The following is a 19,590-nucleotide window of genomic DNA, read 5'->3' as shown; positions in this document are numbered from 1 at the left end:
CTGTGAAATCCGGGATGCGGGAGAAATGCCATCTCCCCCGGGAGACTGACCCAAATTTTGGGAGTCTCCCGGACTTTCCGGGAGAGTTGGCAAGTATGGGCTGTAAGAGGAATGGAGGAGCCTTTGAAATGACACCTTCACGTACCAACATCTGGGGCTCCAGCAAGGGGGGAGCAGTAAGTTAGTAAAATATTTTATGTAGGTTGTAGTGAAGCTTTAAAGATTTGTTCTACCATTGTTTTTCCCCAGGTAATATTTCTATTTCTCTTTCCTCCAATTGGGTTACCCCAGACATTGGGGTATTGAGTGTAGCCAGGAGCGAGGGAACTTTAAATTTAACCATTTAATTGTAGCTCCTTCCCTTCCCCCTCTATACCCTGCGCCTGCCTGAGCAATCATCAGTTTTTTAAAGTGCCCATAGAGCGAGGGCCATTTTAGCAGCTGCTTTAGCGGATTTTAAGGTGTTTATTTTTTTAAAAGCCGCATAGTGGCGATTGATCAACCGCTCCGTCAAGGATCCAGGCCCCAGCTATGAAGATAATAGCGCATCACACAGCATGGACAGCTGTGCAATGCTGGAGCAGGGAGCAGAGGTGCGGGATTGTGCCTCCAATGCCGCCTCCTCTCTCCCATCGATTGATTGCTCTGGGGGAACTGGTCACTGCAGTCTCAGGCAGGTAGTGACCACGGGTTTCGTGCAGTGACTGCAGGAGGCAGTGGAGAGCGGCTCAAGGTAAGAGACTTCTCTCCCAGTATAGTGTCGGGAGAGAGGTTTTAATTAAAGCCGCAGTGAGGCTACAAGTTTAGTGACTGTATGATTTAATTTTTTTATATTTGTGATCAATCTTTATATTAGCCTGGGCCCAGGTCAGGTAGGGGTTATTACAGTAAGCCCCTGATTGGCACTAATTTGATTGAAGGGGCCATCCTTTGGGATGGCAGCCACCTTGATATGGGGCCTGGGGGCCTTGGTGTTGTGAGTAGTAGTTGAGGGTGGTTTATAAGTGAAATTTAATTCAGTTTACTGGGCTTGGGTCTGTTAAACAGGTTCACTTTCTTTTGTTTGATGGTGTTCTTTTATTGTTTTCTATATTCTCTGCCCTTCTGCTACATTTGACAAGGGGATTTCCTCCAGAGCGAAGGCTGTGAAAATGACTTCTGTAAAGATTTTTACATGTTGTAAATGCCATGGTAAATCACCTCTGGGACAGTCAGGCATGGATGTCTTATGTGCAGCCTGCCAGCCTGAGCATCATGTGCCATGTACGCCAGAAGGCTCTGGTACCAATGTGGCAGAAACCTGGTTTAAATCCTTAGTCAGTGTGATTGCTAAGATTGCTCAGCTGACCTGTTCTCGTGAGAGGAGTCCTACTTAGAATCCCCCAGGTTCAAGGGTAGATTCTGATGGACTTGTGTCACCTTTGGTCATGCCTAGCGAGGGGCAAATAGGTTCCATGGAGGCATCCCAGTAGCAGCCACTATGGGCAAGAAGCCTTGCAACATCTGTGCAGGGATTAGCCAGGGTTTTCTCCTGTTTAGAAAAGATGTTGGATACTGCAACCCCTCTGACCTCTCACAATGTAGAGGTGTTTCTTCCCCAGCATGAATTTGAGTCAGATTCTGACAAGTTCTCCAAAGAGGGGGACGGAGTAGTTGGTGGTTTGGATCTAGAGAATGATTCATACTTTGAAGAAGATCCTTATAGCAGACAGGGAGTAGATGATCTGATCCAGGCTGTGTACCTGGTATTGGACATCCAAGACACAGAGGTTCTGGATATTTCAGAAACTTCGCTATTTAAAAGGAAGGCAAAGAAAAATATATTGGCTGAGTGAGGCATGTACCACACCAAACCATAAGTTCCAGGTCTTCTGTAAGCTACAACATTGTTATCCTTTTCCTGAGGATGATATGGTTAAGTGGGAAGTATCTCCTAGGGTTGATGTCTCTTTGGCGATTACCACAATTGCAGCGAACATTAAGAATGGTGCTGACCGTAAGGTTGAGAACATGCTTAAATCTACATTTGTGGCTGCAGGAGCCTCTTTGTGACCCATTTATCCTCTGCATGGGTTAACATGTTCTATATAGCATGTGATCCTCAACTACTAGAACCGCTTTGCGAGATGTTCACTTTTAGCAGCGCCCATTCCGAGGTATTATATATATCCCACATTACTCAGTTGCCCCCAGGACTTAAGCTCAAGTAGTAGTAGTTGTTTATCTCACTATTGTCCAGTGGAGTGGACAGAACACAGTCGGAGGTGGTGAGCAACCTAGATGGTAACAGCAGAGTAAACTGAGATTCAGACAGGCAAGGCTTAATGCAGAGTGATAGACAAGCCAAGGTCAGGAGCAGGAGAGGACATCAGTTCCTTTAACAAACCAGAGGTCAGGACAGGTAGAGATATACTTGCAGAATCCTTTAAAAGCCAAGGTCGGGAGCAGGAAAAGAAAGCAGTTTCTTTAAACAAACCAGGGGTCAGGGCAGGTAGAGATATACAGTATATGCCGATCCATTTAGCAAGCCAAGGTCAGGGGTAGGAGAAGAGAGAGAATCCTTTAAGCAATCCAGGTCTAACACTGAGAATAGAAGAGATCAGGATACAAGGTACACTAGGTCAAGCAGGAACTAACACCAGCACTGGTATGGTAACAGGAAAGGGTTTGTAAAGCCAGCAGAACCAATGAGATATTGCAAGTTGATTAGCTGCATGAGCGCAGTAAGTGATTGCACAACTGACTCTGCCAGACTGAGAGCTGAAGATAAACATACATAGCAACCAGTTGAATCAATGAGGCGCCAGATGCGTGGGAGGAGAGGATGCTACTCTTGTTGTTAGGAAACTAGTCTAGAGCGTAGCGGCGAACATCCTGCATATACTCAAGGCTTAGTACAATGCACTGCCGCTTAATAAGGAGAAATGCTGGTAACAGATCAGACATGCGGTGGTGATCACTGCATAACTAAACACATCAGGGCACCAACTACCGCTGGCTGACAGGGAAAGTATGCCGGTCATAGATCTGACATGTAGCGGTGATCAACAATTTTCTAAGCACATGTGAACGTAATCCACTGTCACCTGACAGGGAGAGGACACTGGTAACATATCTGGTATACAGTGGTGATCACCAAACACTTCGTACATCAGGGTGCAATCCGTTGTTGACTGATGCATGCTGCAGTGATTACCATATTTCTTAACAGCGATAGAGTGGTGGTCAGAACAGCTTTCAGAAGGCCTGAAATCTGGTAGCCCGGGGCCTGAATTGTTGCCTTTAGTGGAATAAATTCAAGGATCTACAGAGTATTTGGGGGATGCGACTCTAGATGCTGGACTGACTGGAGCTAGGATATCAGCTTCAACAATCTTGGCTTGTCTCACTCTCTGGCTTAAAGCCTGAGAAGCTGATGTCAAGTCTAAATGATCTCTAGAGTCACTTCCTGTCTCTGGGGGTGTATTATTTTGGTCCAAGCTTTTCAAAATGATCAGCCAGGCCTCAGGAGTGATTTTTGTCCCATTAATGCTCCAAGAACTAGAGAGTCCAGGTTTTGCTGCTTTCGATTTGTAGGGGAGTTTCCTGCAAGGAAATCTAGGAGTCAATACCCAAAGAGGAAACTTGCAGTGGGGGCAACAGACTTGGGCGATCAGATGCCCAGGTTCCCTGGCAAGCTTTCAGCATGATGGGCATTCTGCCCAAACAGAATCATCAGTGGTGGGAGCCCATTTACTTCTCTTTTGGAACCGGTTGTTAGAGTCCACTACAGATGCCTGGGTGAGAGGGATTTTGGCACGAGGATACATTATAGACCTTCCTGGATCCCCGCCCAGAAGATTTTTCAACCCGGGGCACCCCGCAGACAAGACAAAACATCTTGCTTTGTGAGAGGCCATTCAAGCTCTGATTTCTTCAGGCGTGATTGCTACGGTTCAGGACAACCAGAAAGGTTTGGGAATTTGCTCAAACCTATTTCCTGTTCAACTAGCAGACAGTTCATTCAGGCACATCTTGAATCTGAAAACCCTAAACCCAACTCAAGGTGGACAGAATCAAGATGGATTCCATGAAATTGGTAGGGAACAGCATGGAAAAGGACGAGCATATGGTGTCCTTGGATAACAAGGATGCTTATCTACACATTTCTATTTGGGAAGGACATCATTGTCTGCTTAGGTTTGCTGTTCAGTCACACCACTACCAATTTCAGGCACTTCTCTTTGGTCTGGCCACGGCCATAAGAGTTTTCACCAAGATTATGGTGGTCATGGCATTTCTGCCATGCTCCAGGGGAATAAAGATTATTTTCTGTTTGGACGATCTGTTGATAAAAGCAGAATCGCCAGCTGTACTTCAAGCTCACGTATCGGAGACTGCTCAGACTTTAGAATCCCATGGGTGGATTCTAAATCTCCAAAAGTCCAAACTGACACAGTCACAGCAGATGATCTTTTTGGGTCTGTACTTCAACAACCATAAACAGAGGGTGTTTTTACCAGCGGACAAGATTATATCCTTACGGAATATAGTGAAGTCACAGACAGACTTCTATATATTTCTGTACTATGGAAGATGGTTTAAACTTTCGAGACGGTACCATTTGCCCAGTTTCATGTTAGAGAGTTCCAATTAGAACTTCTCTCCAAGTGGAAAAAATCCCACTTTTGTCTGTCCAGCCAGGTTATCCGCCTTTCCTCGAGGGTGCATCACTCGCTCCATTGGTGGCTGAGGAGAGAGAACCTCAGCAGTGGTCACCTGTTCTCCATCTGAGAGTGGACTTTGGTGACTACGGACACCAGCCTTTGGGGTTGGGGAACTGTCATTCTTCAGGCCCGCTTTTAGGGTCTTTGGACTCTGGAGGAGTCAAAGCTCCCAATAAACATTTTAGCATTGCGAGCAGTGTTCCGCTCTTTAGTCGGTGCAGAATATTTGCTGTGGGTAGCATATGTAAAGCTATAGTTAGACAATGTGGCAATCCTCAGCTACCAAGGAGGGACAAGAAGTTATCAGTAGGATTTTTGGTGGGGCGGAACAGAATGTCCAGGCCATCATGGCAGTCTTCATCCCAGGTGTAGACAACTGGGAGGCAGATTTCTTGAGCAGGCTGACTGTTCACCCAGGAGAATAGTCTCTTCCCCCAGAGGTCTTTCACCAGATTGTGAATAGATGAAGTCAACCGGACGTTGATATGATGGCATCACAGTTCAACCACAAAGTGAACCTGTTTTGTCCAAGGGCAAGAGACCCAAGGGCAGTCTTAGTAGATGTCATGTCAGTCCCTTGGCAGCTTCACCTTATTTACACATTAAAGCCTAAAGTGGTTACTAGATTTTACGTTAACTAGGATATAGTGATTCCGGCCTTGGTCCACAGTAGGTCTCCAGATGAAGAAAGGTCCTCTTCAATATTTGGATGTGGTCAGGGTTCTGAGGACCTATGTTCAGAGGACTTATAATATTCGCAAGACTGAACATCTTTTGGTCCTGTATGGGGCCTATGAGAAGGGTTGGCCAGTGTCCAATGTGTCTATTGCAAGATGGATTTGGTGACCCTTAGGGGGTCACCCAATAGGAGGAAAGAGAAAATAACTTACGTTAAATTCTTTTCTCCTAGTGCATTGAGGGATACCGGATGTGTCACGCCTCGGTCCCGCTTGCAGGCATTTGTACCGTTACCCTCTTCTCATAAGCAGTAATGCCGGCATTAGTTGCTCACATGTATCATTGGCAGTCTGCTCTGCGCATGTTCAGTATCGCACTCCACCTTTGGAAACTCCTATCTTCCCTAATTGGCCGCGGGATCATGGAGCGCTATTTAAACCTCCCAGGTAGACCTGCCTATTGCCTGTTCTTCAGCTCACTTCCTGTGCTCTAGGATCTGGCTCCTGTTTTCATCGTGGTATCGGTCTGCTCTACTCCAACATTAAACCCGCTGTTCCAGTGACTCCTCTACCATCACCTTAGTTACCTGTATCGTGTCAGCCTCTGTTCTCATCGTCTGCTGCCTCTCTGAGCTACCGATGTTCCTGTGACTTCTCTGCAGCCGTCCCAAGTTACTTACGTGGTATCAGCCGCTCTACTCCAGCATTGAACCTGCTGTTCCAGTGACTCCTCCATCACCTTAGTTACCTGTATCGTGTCAGCCTCGGTTCTCTCCATCTGCTGCCTCTCTGAGCTACCGCTGTTCCTGTGTCTTCTCTGCAGCCGTCCCAAGTTACTTACGTGGTATCAGCCGCTCTACTCCAGCATTGAACCTGCTGTTCCAGTGACTCCTCCATCACCTGAGTTACCTGTATCGTGTCAGCCTCGGTTCTCTCCATCTGCTGCCTCTCTGGGCTACCGCTGTTCCTGTGACTTCTCTGCAGCCGTCCCAAGTTACTTACGTGGTATCAGTCTGCCCCGCTCCAGCACTAAACCCATTGTTCCAGTGACTCCTCTACCATCACCTGAGTTACCTGTATCGTGTCAGCCTCGGTTCTCGCCATCCGCTGCCTCTCTGAGCTACCGCTGTTACTGTGTCAGAGTCCGGGGATCCATTGCTCTATCAGGACAGTCGTGACAGGATGTTAACACTTTTACACTTTGGTTCTCCTCTCCTGGTTTTTGTATTTCTCCCACTCTGTCCTGTTGGGCTTAATTAAAAAATTACTGATGATTGCTACGCAGGAGGGGGTATAGAGGGGAAAAGGGAGGAGCTACATTTAATTGTTAAAATTTAAAGTGCCTTTTGATCCTAGCTGCACTCAATACCCTAGTGTCCCCCCAATGGACTCAGAGATACTCGGCTTCATAAGTTAAAATTCATTGAGGAGAAGTATTTTTGTTGAAAAAAGTATGTTACAATTAATTACATTAACAGGAGGTAAGGGGAATTATAGTGCTCCAAGGTACACCAAGACAGCAGGAAAGTGTCCCTGGAAGTTATTTTAAATTGTTGGCAACAATGGCATCATTTTGAACTGAAAGTAACGTACGAGCACCAAAGCTAAGGATACACCAGTTATCATCATCATCAACTTGATGACTTAAACTGGTAAAAATGAAAACTCTGAGGCAGTGAATGCCAGGGAAAGAGCATAGTAAAAAGTAGGGATCACTGGAGTGACATGTATCCTACCCAGTGGTCCAAGGTAGTGTGGAACTACATGTCCAAGCATGCCCATAGCTGCCAGTGGCTATTGTGGAACATGTATAGGCTGAAAAATCATATTTCTTTTGTTCTTTTTGTCTTGATGATGGAAAGCAAAATGTATTCACGATCAGATTATTTTATAAGGATTGCATTTGACTTATTAATTATTTTAGCTATCTTCAAAGCAGATGCATTTTCGTTTAATGCAGCTTTAGAACTCTGCATTTTGTACAGTCTAATGACACACAATATATATGAACAATATTGCATGTTTCCCATGTAATCCTTTCCCGTCATTTTCTTTTTCTTCATGTCATTTATAGATACCGCTAAGTGATAAATGTATTTCCGGTCAATGTAATTTATATTTTAACATATGCCACATATTGTTTTTCAGTATGTGTTTGCTGCAATGGCAAAAAATCATAATGGCGTTCTTGTGGCAAGAGCCCTAGAAATTGTGGTCAATGTAGGAGACATCAATGACAACCCTCCAGTGTGTCCAGGAGCTATTACCACTTTTGAAATCCAGGAAAGCGAAAGTATAGGTAAGAACCAGAATATATTTTCCATAAGTCCATTTTTTTGGAAAGGATAAACCTTATTGTGTACTCAAATTCTCCTGGCCATTCCCTTCCAAATTGAATTTGTTTGTTTGACTTATAAATCTGTATAGATAACCTCCATAGACTCCTTTAATACTCCTTAAAAAGTATTTCTTATACATATTTGAATATACTCTGTATATTAGTATAATTGTAGTGATTTTCAGTGCAGTTTATAACTGTGGTCAATTTCTCATAATTTTTTTTGTGAAAATCCGCAAAAAAAGCATCTCTTCAAAATAAACCTTAAGGAAGAACTTCACCCAAAATGGGTATTAGTATTAGTAATGGGTGGAGCTGAATTAGGATAAAATGCAGTGCTTTACTCAGGGCCGGATTTACCACTAGCCAACCTAGGCAATTGCCTAGGGCCCAGCGGTCCCCAGAGGGCCCTCCCAGGGCCGGCGGTGAGACCACCCTTTAAAAATGGGACACTACTTATGGACCACTGCTATATGCTTGCCCCCTCAGGCTAAAGTGTGCCAGCCAGCCCCTGAATAGGGGTATATCTTATGCTAAAAAACTATAGTGCTATGGATTTTTTCAGGGAGGGGGCCCCAAACCAGTATCTTGCCTAGGGCCCCATGAGGTCTAAATCCGGCTCTGGCTTTACTTACCAGGGTTGCACTGATCGCCTGATTCACCGTGGTCACTGAGGCAATCATGGTCCAGCACTAGTCTGCTACTTATAACCTTCATGCATAATAGGAACTACACAGAGGAGGGATTGTGACAACAATGATGCCTGATAAACCAGGAGTTCAAATGACCCTATTTGGCTACTTTTAATGTTGGGATCACTTCACCCCTGATGCTGGGCTCCAAAGCTTAGTTTCATGGGTTGTGATTTTCCTACCATAGGCACACAAACACACAAATACACCAGCCCAAATTTAGTTAACCCACCAGTAGGTCTTTGTGTGAAAAACCGGAGCACCCTTAGGACACCTACAGTTTGTGAATGGGTGGAGAATGTCCACAAACTCCAGAGATATCATCCTAGTTGGAATTCTAGTGAAGGCCCTTGGGTTGTGAGGCATCAATACTAACCACATTGACATTTGCGCAAGTATTTTTTCTTACATAGACCATTTATGTCTTACAGGAAGCAGTATTGGTGTCCTTAAAGCCACAGACATTGATCAGTCTGGTTCAAATTCATTGCTGAATTACAAAATTTTGGAACAAATGCCAAAAATACCAAGTGACAACATGTTCGTAGTCAATTTGTACAGTGGTTCTTTCCAATTAGTCAATTCTGGACTAAGTATTAAAAACAACAATGAATACCACGTGAAAGTGGAAGTTGCAGATGAAGGCCATCCTTGTAAGTATCCTTGTTTAGTATTAAAATAACATTTATATTATTATATTTTATCATTAAAAGGTAACTCCATACATTTTGAAGCAAAATAAAATCACATTCTATGGAAGATGGTTTAAACTTTCGAGACAATACCATTTGCCCAGTTTCATGTGAGAGAGTTCCAATTAGAAATTCTCTCCAAGTGGAAAAAAATCCCACCTTTGTTTGTCCAGCCAGGCAATACGCCTTTCCCAGAGGGTGCATCACTTGCTCCATTGGTGGCTCTGGAGAGAGAACCTCAGTAGTGATCACCTGTTCTCCATCTGAGAATGGACTACGGACACCAGCGTTTGTGGTTGGGGAACTGTCATTCTTCAGGCTCATTTTTAGGGTCTTTGGACTCTGGTGGAGTCAAAGCTCCCAATAAACATTTTAGAATTGCGAGCAGTTTTCCGCTCTCTAGTCGGTGCAGAATATTTGCTGCGGGTAGCATATGTAAATATATAGTTAGACAATGTGGCAATCCTCAACTACCAAGGAGGAACAAGAAGTTATCAGTAGGATTTTTAGTGGGGCGGAACAGAATGTCCAGGCCATCATGGCAGTCTTCATCCCAGGAGTAGACAACTTGGAGGCAAATTTCCTGAGCAGGCTGACTGTTCACCCAGGAGAATGGTCTCTTCACCCAGAGGTCTTTCACTAGATTGTGAATAGATGGGGTCAACTGGAAGTTGATATGATGGTGTCACAGTTCAACCACAAAGTGAACCTGTTTTGTCCAAGGGCAAGAGATCCAAGGGCATTCTTAGTAGATATCATGTCAGTCCCTTGGCAGCTTCACCTTATTTACACATTAAAGTCTAAAGTGATTACTAGATTTTACATTAACTAGGATATAGTGATTCCAGCCTTGGTCCACAGTAGGTCTCCACCTGAAGAAAGGTCCTCTTGAAATTATTATTAAATTATTGCTTGCATTGTATTATCAGGCAATATACTTTATAATAAATGTGTCTGAGGGTTAGGAGTAGCAATGTATTATTTAACAATAATCTCATATAATAAGGCATGGCATATGAGTAATGTTCTTTAGAGTAGATAGATATGCAACTTAACAATGATATTAATACTAAGGATAGCGATGATGAAAATCATAATTTTTAGAAGATCAATTTTGGTCCTAGAACCTGCAAATTTAGAGTATATTGAATGCAAAACTGTATATTAAATAAAAACAATAATTATGTTTTCATGTTTCTTTACAGCTCTTAGTACTACTTGTTTGGTGGTAATACGTGTAATTGACATCAATGACCATATTCCTATATTTGAAAGTAATGATGTGAGTATTTTTTTCTCAAAATGTTGAATATATGAGTTTTTTATTTGTATGCCCTTTACATCACACAAAGCCTATTCCTAAAGACTTGTATCATAGACTCTCTGTGAAGGCTGTTGAAATCTGGCCTCACCTGTCATGGGACCAGATGCCTAGACACTGGCAGGTCACACGTGACATGGGATCTGTGAGCGTCTAGTTCTTCCTGCAGGCACTTGTCGCTAGGGATGAGCAAAATTTTCAAACCTGACCGACAGAACATTCGCGTCATTCACCATTTGGAGTTTTGCACATGTCTCCAGTAGAATTTGATTTTAAATACTCTGTGTGGAATTCCTCCTTCATTTTTGTTCCAGTCTGAATTTCTCAAACAGAAATTTATAGTAAAGTACTTCTCCAACTGGTTTGTCGAATCAGCTCTTAGGTTCGAAAATACAAGATAAATGATCAAACTTTGAAAACTCGAACACAGTAAAATTTGTTGTTTAAATTAAAAAAAATTAAAAAAACACTATAAAATATAGCCTTTTAAGCTTAAATAGGCAATATATTTTTGTTTGTTTTATTTTTTTTTTCATTTTAATTGCGAGCTGGGAACTAGTAAGAGAACTTTGAACTCAGTGGCGGCAATCAAACCCAAAACAATCACAATTATACTGCAAACAAATTTGGAGCCCTCAATCCGGCCACATTTGATTGAATTTTGAAGCAGTTACAATAATTCAAGCGTCTCTAATTTCTACTAGTAACCCAACTCAAAACAGAATGAACCCACACTGTTGTCCCAACTCTATTTATTTTATACATAAAAATCATTGGTCTATTTGTTTGTATGTCTGTATGGTTATGCATTCGGACACCCCTGCATCGATTGGAATGAAACTAACGCGAGTTGGTCCAGTTGGATCCTGGCCAGCTTTTAGGGGGTTTAGGGTCCTGGTCAGACCTCACGTTAGTGTACGTTGGACAGAACTTTGACCCAGGGAGCCTGTTCTGAGCCTTCCACTGGATGGATTTGGATGAAAACTTCAGAGTGTTAATATTGGATCCCAGAAGACATATTAGAGAGTTTAGGTCTCAGTCGGTCCTCCCATTGGTTTACACTGGTCAGAACTTTGACCCGGGGAGCCTGTTTTGGGCCTTCCACTGGATGGATTTGAACGACATCTTAGCCGCTAATTATTTTTAAAATGTTGACAGTTACATTCAACTCATTGATAACTTAATAACTTTAAGATTTAAACCCAGGCGACGCCAAGGTACTTCAGCTACTAGACTATAAATTTGAATAAACGCAATATTTTCAAATACAGTCCAGCTCCTATTTCCTGAGCAGCAGAGGGAATGGCTATGGGATCTATGGAATTCTACTAGTTATGGGGTGTGGTAAAAATAATAATTGGAGTTCTCCTTTATTCTAATACCTCATTTGTCAAAGTCACCACAACTCCACATTGCTCAAATATATATTGTGGAAAAGGTAACCACAATAGGCCCTATCAAGCAGAGAAAGGTACAGCCAGGGTTAATGATCCTGCTGGTACCTGGAGAAAGGAGCACATACACAGGTGCACGGCATGGGTGTGATTGCTGTGTGTGTGTGTGTGTGTGTGTGTGTGTGTGTGTGTGTGTGTGTGTGTGTGTGTGTGTGTGTGTGTGTGTGTGTGTGTGTAAAGGATTGTGGGAACTGGTGAATGGTGCTTCCGATGCTGAAAAGCAGCCGGATGATTGTGAAGGGCTATGGAAATAATTAGCTTGTGAGGAGGCCATTGATTCTTTATGTTGATGATGTGCTGTTTTATGCTGCAAATAAAACAGCTACTGCTTAAAAAGCCTGGAGCAAGGAGTCTTTATTTTGTGATTTCTACAAAGTGGTGTCATCGTGGGATCTTAAAAGGGCAGCTAAAAACACAGTTTTGCGTGTTTTCTCTGTTCCCCTACTGCTGGTTTTGTTCCCCCTTGGAGGTAAAATGTAGCAGCTGCTGCTAGCTAAGATATTACTGCTTAAGCTGACATTTAAAAAAAAGTGTTTTTTTATTTTTGTTGTTTTTCCCATTTACTTGTCAGTGTATGTTAAGGGAAGCGCAGTTTCACTATTCCGCCAGATCAGATAGCAAGATGGAGGAAACCTTCCGAGCGTTAACTAATGTGGCAGCCACACAGCAGGCTCAGCAGGGCCAAATGCTCGCCGTCACCGAGGCTCAGGGGGAAAGTAACAGACTGCTGCGGGCGGAGCTCAGTCAGCTCAGACAAAGTGGGCACGAATCCACTGTGTTACAAACGATGACCTCCTCTGATGACGTTGAGGCGTTTTTATTATTGTTTGAAAGGACAGCGACACGTCTTAAGTGGCCAACAGGTGAATGGGTAGAGAAACTGGCTCTTTATTTGACGGGTTATGCCCAGCGGGCCTATATGGATGTGCCTGAGGATCAAAAGGCCGCCATTTTGGCATGGATAGGGGCGACAGGGCATGAGAAGGCGCAACGATTCCATGACTAGCGGTTTAGACCGGGATCTGCAACACGTGCCCAGCTGGCAGACCAGGCAAAATTAACAAAGAGTTGGTTGGAGCCTGACCATAATACACCGGTCAGAATGTTAGACAGTATCTACAGTAGCCACTCATTTGTTTACTGAATTTCAGCACATATAAGTGTTATCTTGTCATTAGTATTTGGCTGCTACATAGTCATTTGGCAAGAAAATAGTACCCTGAACCATTTGGCTCTCTGTCTTCTGAGATTGGCTGGTCTTATGCCCAATAGTGACTGGTAAGAGACATAGGTTTGGTAGTAAAGATGACATACTGCAAAGAGTCTATTGGCCATAAACACCATTCAATGCCAATGATATGGTCTGTGTCACGTTGGGTCAATGACTTGGAAGGCAGGTGTTTATATATAGAGCATTGCTACAGATAACTTTAATGTCTCTCTGAGATTCTGGTATTATTTGGCACAAGAATAAGGGACACATAGGGGCATATTCAATTGTTGGCGTTACAGCCAAAATTAACGTGCCCCGCGCACTATTACCGCCATTACAGTAATAGTGCGCATAAATACCGTTATTACGGTACTTATCTCGCTGGATTTCAGCTCGCGGATCAGGGAGCTGCGAGCTGACATCCGGCTTATAGAGTTGTACTATCTCCATATGAACTCTAACATGGAACACTCCTTTGTATTTACAGTATGGGAATGTAACGTTGCCGGAAGACGCTGCTTTTAACTCATTGGTGATAGAAATACAGGCCAATGATGCGGACGAACGAAACACTGGAAGCTCACAGATTATTTACCAGATAACCCAGGGAGATCCGGGTCATATGTTTACCATTGAAACAGATAAAATAACAAATCGAGGATATGTTAGATTATTTGCTGTAAGTGACAATGCTGCTAGATATCAAGTTTTGTCTCTGTTCTTTAAAACTGAACTCACAATGATTTCTCTTGTTTACAGACACTAGATTATGAGACGCTAAAGGAGCATAAATTAGTAATAGAAGCTGTAAACCCAGAACCTCTGGTCACAGGCCTCAGTTATAATGCCAGCTCCCGCACACACCTGACGGTTATAGTCACTGATGTGGATGAGAGGCCGATATTTTCAAGTTCAATATTCCAAGCGCAGTTTCGTGAAGACATTCCTGTAGGAACTAAGATAATAACTATAAATGCCTCAGACCCTGAAGGTGATGATCTAAGGTAAGTAGCTTCCTAAATGAAACTTACCTAAAATTTATAACTGCAAGAACAGTTTGCCCTCTTACCTATTCGCTGCCTCCTGCTCCATTTGTTATACTCAATTTCTAACAATGAACGTTTGTGCTGGTGATATCGCTTTAACAACCCGAGTACCCATACAGAAGGGTACCTATTTTGTTTATTACAGAGTGGATTTATAGAAACAATTGTAATGTATTCTTTTTTTTTATTAGAAAATGGTTTATTCGGAATCTTTTAATTTATGCCTGAAAGACCCCTGGATTGCCCCATTATCTAAATCTAGATTGCACCATGGATGGGCTCATTAACTACTCAGTGTTACAATGTACCTTGCACCCTTCAATACAACTCTGCAGAGGAACTAAGTTACTTTGGTGTCTATCGAGCTGTATTGAATAGTACTGCACAGTCTGAGTCTCCCAGCAGTAGGGACTGTGGTATTGTCAATCATCCCAGCTTCAGGTAACCCCCTGTATTTGCTACATATACTATGTCCATCTAGTTCTCTAAATGTCCTAGCTGTAGCCCTGGTACCTTGAAACACAATAAATGCAACGCCAGAAGGTTTCATTGCAAGTCACACAGAGTCCATAAGAAGTTCTTTTATATTTGTCACTCACAACAGTCCCTGCCCCATTGGAGCTTACAGTCCCTAATACACACACACATATACAGACACACACTACTGTTAAATTTTTCAGTAGCCAATTAAGCTACTAGTATGTTTTTGAAGTGTGGAAGGAAACCCACGAAAACATGGGTAGAACGAACAAACTCCCCACAGATAAGTCCATGATCAGGAATTGAACTCATGACCCCAGTACTGTGAGGCAGAAGTGCTAACCACTAAGCCACCGTGCTGCCCAGTCAAAAAAACCTGTTTTGATTTTTGTCTTGAGGCCATTGTAATATTTCTAATTCAGAGGACAGTGATTCCAATACAAGGTGCGATTAAGTGCAGTACAGAATCCTAAGCTATTTCTATTAGTAGATTGGCAGAATTAAGTCACAATTTATGATACATCCTTTGCAACAGCAGCTGCTACACCAAGGAACTGATGTTGTGATGTTGACTATAAATGATGGTGAGCAATCAAATAAAGAGCAAGTTGCCACCTGTTGGTTAGTTGACCCCTATCTCGATCAGCTCTTACAGGTTTTCCTACATTAGAAGTTGTTCAGAAAATGTACATGTACATTTGGTGTTTGCATTGGACTTTCAACAGTCTGTTTTTCTTAGCAAGTTTCTTAACCCCTTTGCCTTTGAGGCTTTTCTCACCCCTGTGTTGAGCATATTTTGGCACATTTTGGGCTGGTCACATTCCAACAATAATATCAGCAATTTGTATATGCCGTATCCACACCAGTTATAACTTTTTTTTCAGATTTTCCAAAAATGTCATTAATACCTACTCATACAGAAAAGAAAATCTATCCAAATCACTAACAAGGTGCTTTTTAATTGAAATTTCAAGAAAGTGAACTAAAAGCAAATGTGTGTATTTATTTGCTAAGCCACACCAAAAAAATACTTTGTGTTTCGTGCACTTGAATATTATAATGTATTTTTTTTTCTTTTTAGCTAGTTTGCATAGTGAATGAAATGCATTAAATGTGTAGGAATAATAAGGGTAGCTTAGCAAGGCGGACCATTTTGAAAATTTGACAACCTACAGCATCAAATGAGGGTATACCTTAGTTTATTGAAGCTAGGATTGGATATATCTGGGTTTTGTAATGGTGCCCTCCTCCCCCATCCCTGGACTTCTTAATGCTTTCAGTAGTTTAAGGTGTTATTGACTGGTGATCATACACTTGTTCGAAGCCTATCAGAATGCAAAAAGAAACGAAAAGAATTAGGTGCAATGAGGCTCACTATAACATCGTTAATGATGCAGTGAAATCCAAATAAAATATAACTTTTATTGATACATTAAAACAGCGAGATATATGACATATTAAAATAAAATATATTAAACCTAGCTGGATGCTTGCTTGCCTTAATTGTATATAGTGTGGGAGAAGCACAGAATCAAGGAGATGGCTCAAGAAAATATACCTTATAGGGAGACAGCCTTCCCTATGAGTAGATCCAAGATTCAAATATCATGGAGGTATAAATTGGTAGGAAATGAAAAGGGGAAAAATCCCCTACAATTTATCACAAGTATGTGAATGAGAATCTATTGCAAGTGCCCCAAGTATAGCATGTAGCTCCATGATTTGTAAAACTATTCCAACATATAAACCATGTATATGAATCACCTTCCACAAGGTACTATAAAAAATTACCTATGAATTTTTCCCATTTTAGTAAAACCATTTCTACCTCTTCTTTGGAATGGTTGGTTTATTCACTCATTTGCATATGTTATTCAGTAGATGCTTATGGAATCTCTCAATTTCTCTGTAGGTTTTCATTGAGAGGAAACATAAGGAATTGGCTCCGAATAAATGAAATCACTGGGGATATCTACAGCAATCTCAAATTGGACAGAGAACAGCAAAGCCACTACACGGTGGAAGTAATTGCCACAGAGAAAAGTAAGTTTCACCTTGGCTACTCAGTTAATGAAAAAATATCTTATGTATAGGTAGGACAGAGAAAATAGATGCAATATTTGGAAGTTGTAGAACTACATCACCCAGAATACTCTGTCAATGTGTATCCAAGAGGTGCTTGCCACTGAACCAGGGTTTGGGATTGTCAATGGCACATTATAATGAACAGCTCTTGTTTTAAAAATTCATAGTGCCCTGGCATTAAGCACATTGACACAATTGAACCATGCTTTGCACTGTAAGCAAACAAAATGTTTTCGACCTGGGTGTGAATTGCAAACCAACGCAGTGAAATCATTTGCACTCACAAAAAGGAGTGGATCTAGACAATTGTTCTACCCGGGGCGATTTTAGGGGAAGGCGATTTAGGCCCCGCCCCCTTTCTGACTTCTAAGGCTTCCGGCGGCTGCACACTATGTGCAGGTCCGCTCGGCAGTGACAGTGTGCTGCCCCGCTGCTCTGATTGTGTTTTAAACACAATCAGAGCAGCCGGGCAGCACACTGTCAATGCTGAACGGACCTGCACGATGTGCAGCTGTCAGCAGCAAGATCCTGCTAGGGGGGGCCCTGGATCCGCCACTGCTCACAAAGATGGTAGTCTACCAAGGCCCGAGTTCATTGCTTAGTAACTCATATTGTTAATTTAAGCGGCATTTGCAAACCATTGTATATGAACTGCGTACTTGTTGGTCCATCTAGCCCAGCGGTTCCCAAACTGTGCGCCGCGACTCTCAGGGTTTTTTTTTATGGCTGGCGCGCGGCAGAGGGGGCAAAGTGAGAGAGGGACAGAGGAGAGTGACAGGAGAGGGACAGAGGAGAGTGACAGCGTGACAGGACAGGGACAGAGGAGAGTGACAGCGTGACAGGAGAGTGACAGCGTGACAGGAGGGGGACAGAGGAGAGTGACAGCGTGACAGGAGAGTGACAGCGTGACAGGAGGGGGACAGAGGAGAGTGACAGCGTGACAGGAGAGGGACAGAGAGTGACAGAGGAGAGTGACAGCGTGACAGGAGAGGGACAGAGGAGAGTGACAGTGTGACAGGAGAGGGACAGAGGAGAGTGACAGAGGAGAGTGACAGCGTGACAGGAGAGGGACAGAGGAGAGTGACAGTGTGACAGGAGAGGGACAGTGTGACAGGAGGGGGACAGAGGAGAGTGACAGCGTGACAGGAGAGTGACAGAGGAGCGTGACAGGAGAGGGACAGAGGAGAGTGACAGCATGACAGGAGAGGGACAGAGGAGAGGGACAGTGTGACAGAAGAGGGACAGAGGAGAGTGACAGCGTGACAGGAGGGGGACAGAGGAGAGTGACAGCGTGACAGGAGAGGGACAGAGGAGAGTGACAGGAGAGGGACAGAGGAGAGTGACAGGAGGGGGACAGAGGAGAGTGACAGCATGACAGGAGGGGGGCAGAGGAGAGTGACAGCATGACAGGAGAGGGACAGAAGAGAGTGACAGCGTGACAGGAGAGGGACAGAGGAGAGTGACAGCGTGACTGGAGAGGGACAGAAGAGAGTGACAGCGTGACAGGAGAGGGACAGAGGAGAGTGACAGCGTGACAGGAGGGGGGCAGAGGAGAGTGACAGCGTGACTGGAGAGGGACAGAGGAGAGTGACAGCGTGACAGGAGAGGGACAGAGGAGAGTGACAGCGTGACAGGAGGGGGCAGAGGAGAGTGACAGCGTGACAGGAGAGGGACAGAGGAGAGTGACAGGGGGACAGAGGAGAGTGACAGTGTGACAAGAGAGGGACAGAGGAGAGTGACAGAAGAGAGTGACAGCGTGACAGGAGAGGGACAGAGGAGAGTGACAGTGTGACAGGAGAGGGACAGAGGAGAGTGACAGAAGAGAGTGACAGCGTGACAGGAGAGGGACAGAGGAGAGTAACAGCGTGACAGGAGAGGGACAGAGGAGAGTGACAGCGTGACAGGAGGGGTACGGAGGAGAGTGACAGGAGGGGGACGGAGGAGAGGGACAGCGTGACAGGAGAGGGGCAGAGGAGAGTGACAGCGTGACAGGAGAGGGACAGAGGAGAGTGACAGCGTGACAGGAGGGGGATGGAGGAGAGTGAAAGGAGGGGGACGGAGGAGAGGGACAGCGTGACAGTGTAACGCCCCCTGCGGGGAAAGACAGGGACAGACGCAACACAAAAGAACCTACCTTGAAAACGATGGTCACCTCCAGTCCGCTTCCAATATCCCAGCTGCAAACCAATCCCAGCAGATCCGCAGCCGCAGTCACCTCCAATCACGTCCCTCTAAGATAGAGACAGAGATTACGGCCGTGCCTACCAGGTAAGGGCTGTCCGAGACTACGGCAAAAAGCAAGGACACGGTCAGTCCAAGCTCACTTGCCGCCTCCTCACTTTGTTCTTGCCAAGACGCGGGGGACTACAGGCACTGAAGGCCAAGACTAGTCCGAGGACTAATCCCGCCTCAAGTACCTCACACACCTGCCGGTGAGGGCCTAACCGAAAGGAGGAATCGAGCGTGATACTCACCGGGGCACTCCCACTTCCGATCCGGTTCCTCTGCGCCTTCCCGAATCCTGCGGATGACAAGAACACACAGCCTCCCTCTACGCTCTCAGTGAGACTAGGATGGCACCCACAAAACTGGACTGACTACAACAGCGACCCGACCCTAACAACGTTCTAATGGTCGGCAACGCAACTAAGTCAAACCACTATGACTAACTAGGTGTGGTGCACTTACAGAACTGCTCACTTACACGCTACGGGGAACACCAGCCGGTGTTCACAGACTACACCGGAGGGCGGTTCCTAACCCCCTCACCTAGGTCGTACCAAGAAGCTGCCTTCTTGCTATGGGGCCACCCACAGACCCTAAGGACCGGTTCTTTAAGCCCGGCTGAGGCTCAGTAGAACAGCACACTAACCCGCGGGCCGACTG

The 19,590-nt window shown here is 44.2% G+C and overlaps 1 protein-coding gene across 2 annotated transcripts in view; it reads left to right on the top strand.

Annotated features, from left to right (window-relative positions):
• CDH17 (cadherin 17) overlaps positions 1-19,590 on the top strand; it is a 322,180-nt gene that overhangs the window by 33,657 nt on the left and 268,933 nt on the right. For both annotated transcript variants that reach the window (XR_012692911.1, XM_075213793.1), the window contains exons 8-13: positions 7,532-7,682; positions 8,845-9,066; positions 10,311-10,387; positions 13,581-13,772; positions 13,853-14,097; positions 16,532-16,662. Coding sequence is in view for 1 of the 2 variants with exons in the window: in XM_075213793.1 (XP_075069894.1) it covers positions 7,532-7,682; positions 8,845-9,066; positions 10,311-10,387; positions 13,581-13,772; positions 13,853-14,097; positions 16,532-16,662 (1,018 nt within the window). In the remaining variant the exon portion in view is untranslated. The remainder of the gene's footprint in view (positions 1-7,531; positions 7,683-8,844; positions 9,067-10,310; positions 10,388-13,580; positions 13,773-13,852; positions 14,098-16,531; positions 16,663-19,590) is intronic.

This window comes from Mixophyes fleayi, chromosome 5 (assembly GCF_038048845.1).
Source record: "Mixophyes fleayi isolate aMixFle1 chromosome 5, aMixFle1.hap1, whole genome shotgun sequence".
Classification (NCBI taxonomy): Eukaryota; Metazoa; Chordata; class Amphibia; order Anura; family Limnodynastidae; genus Mixophyes; species Mixophyes fleayi.
Note: the sequence above shows the minus strand (reverse complement) of the source record. Positions and strands in the feature narration are given on the sequence as shown.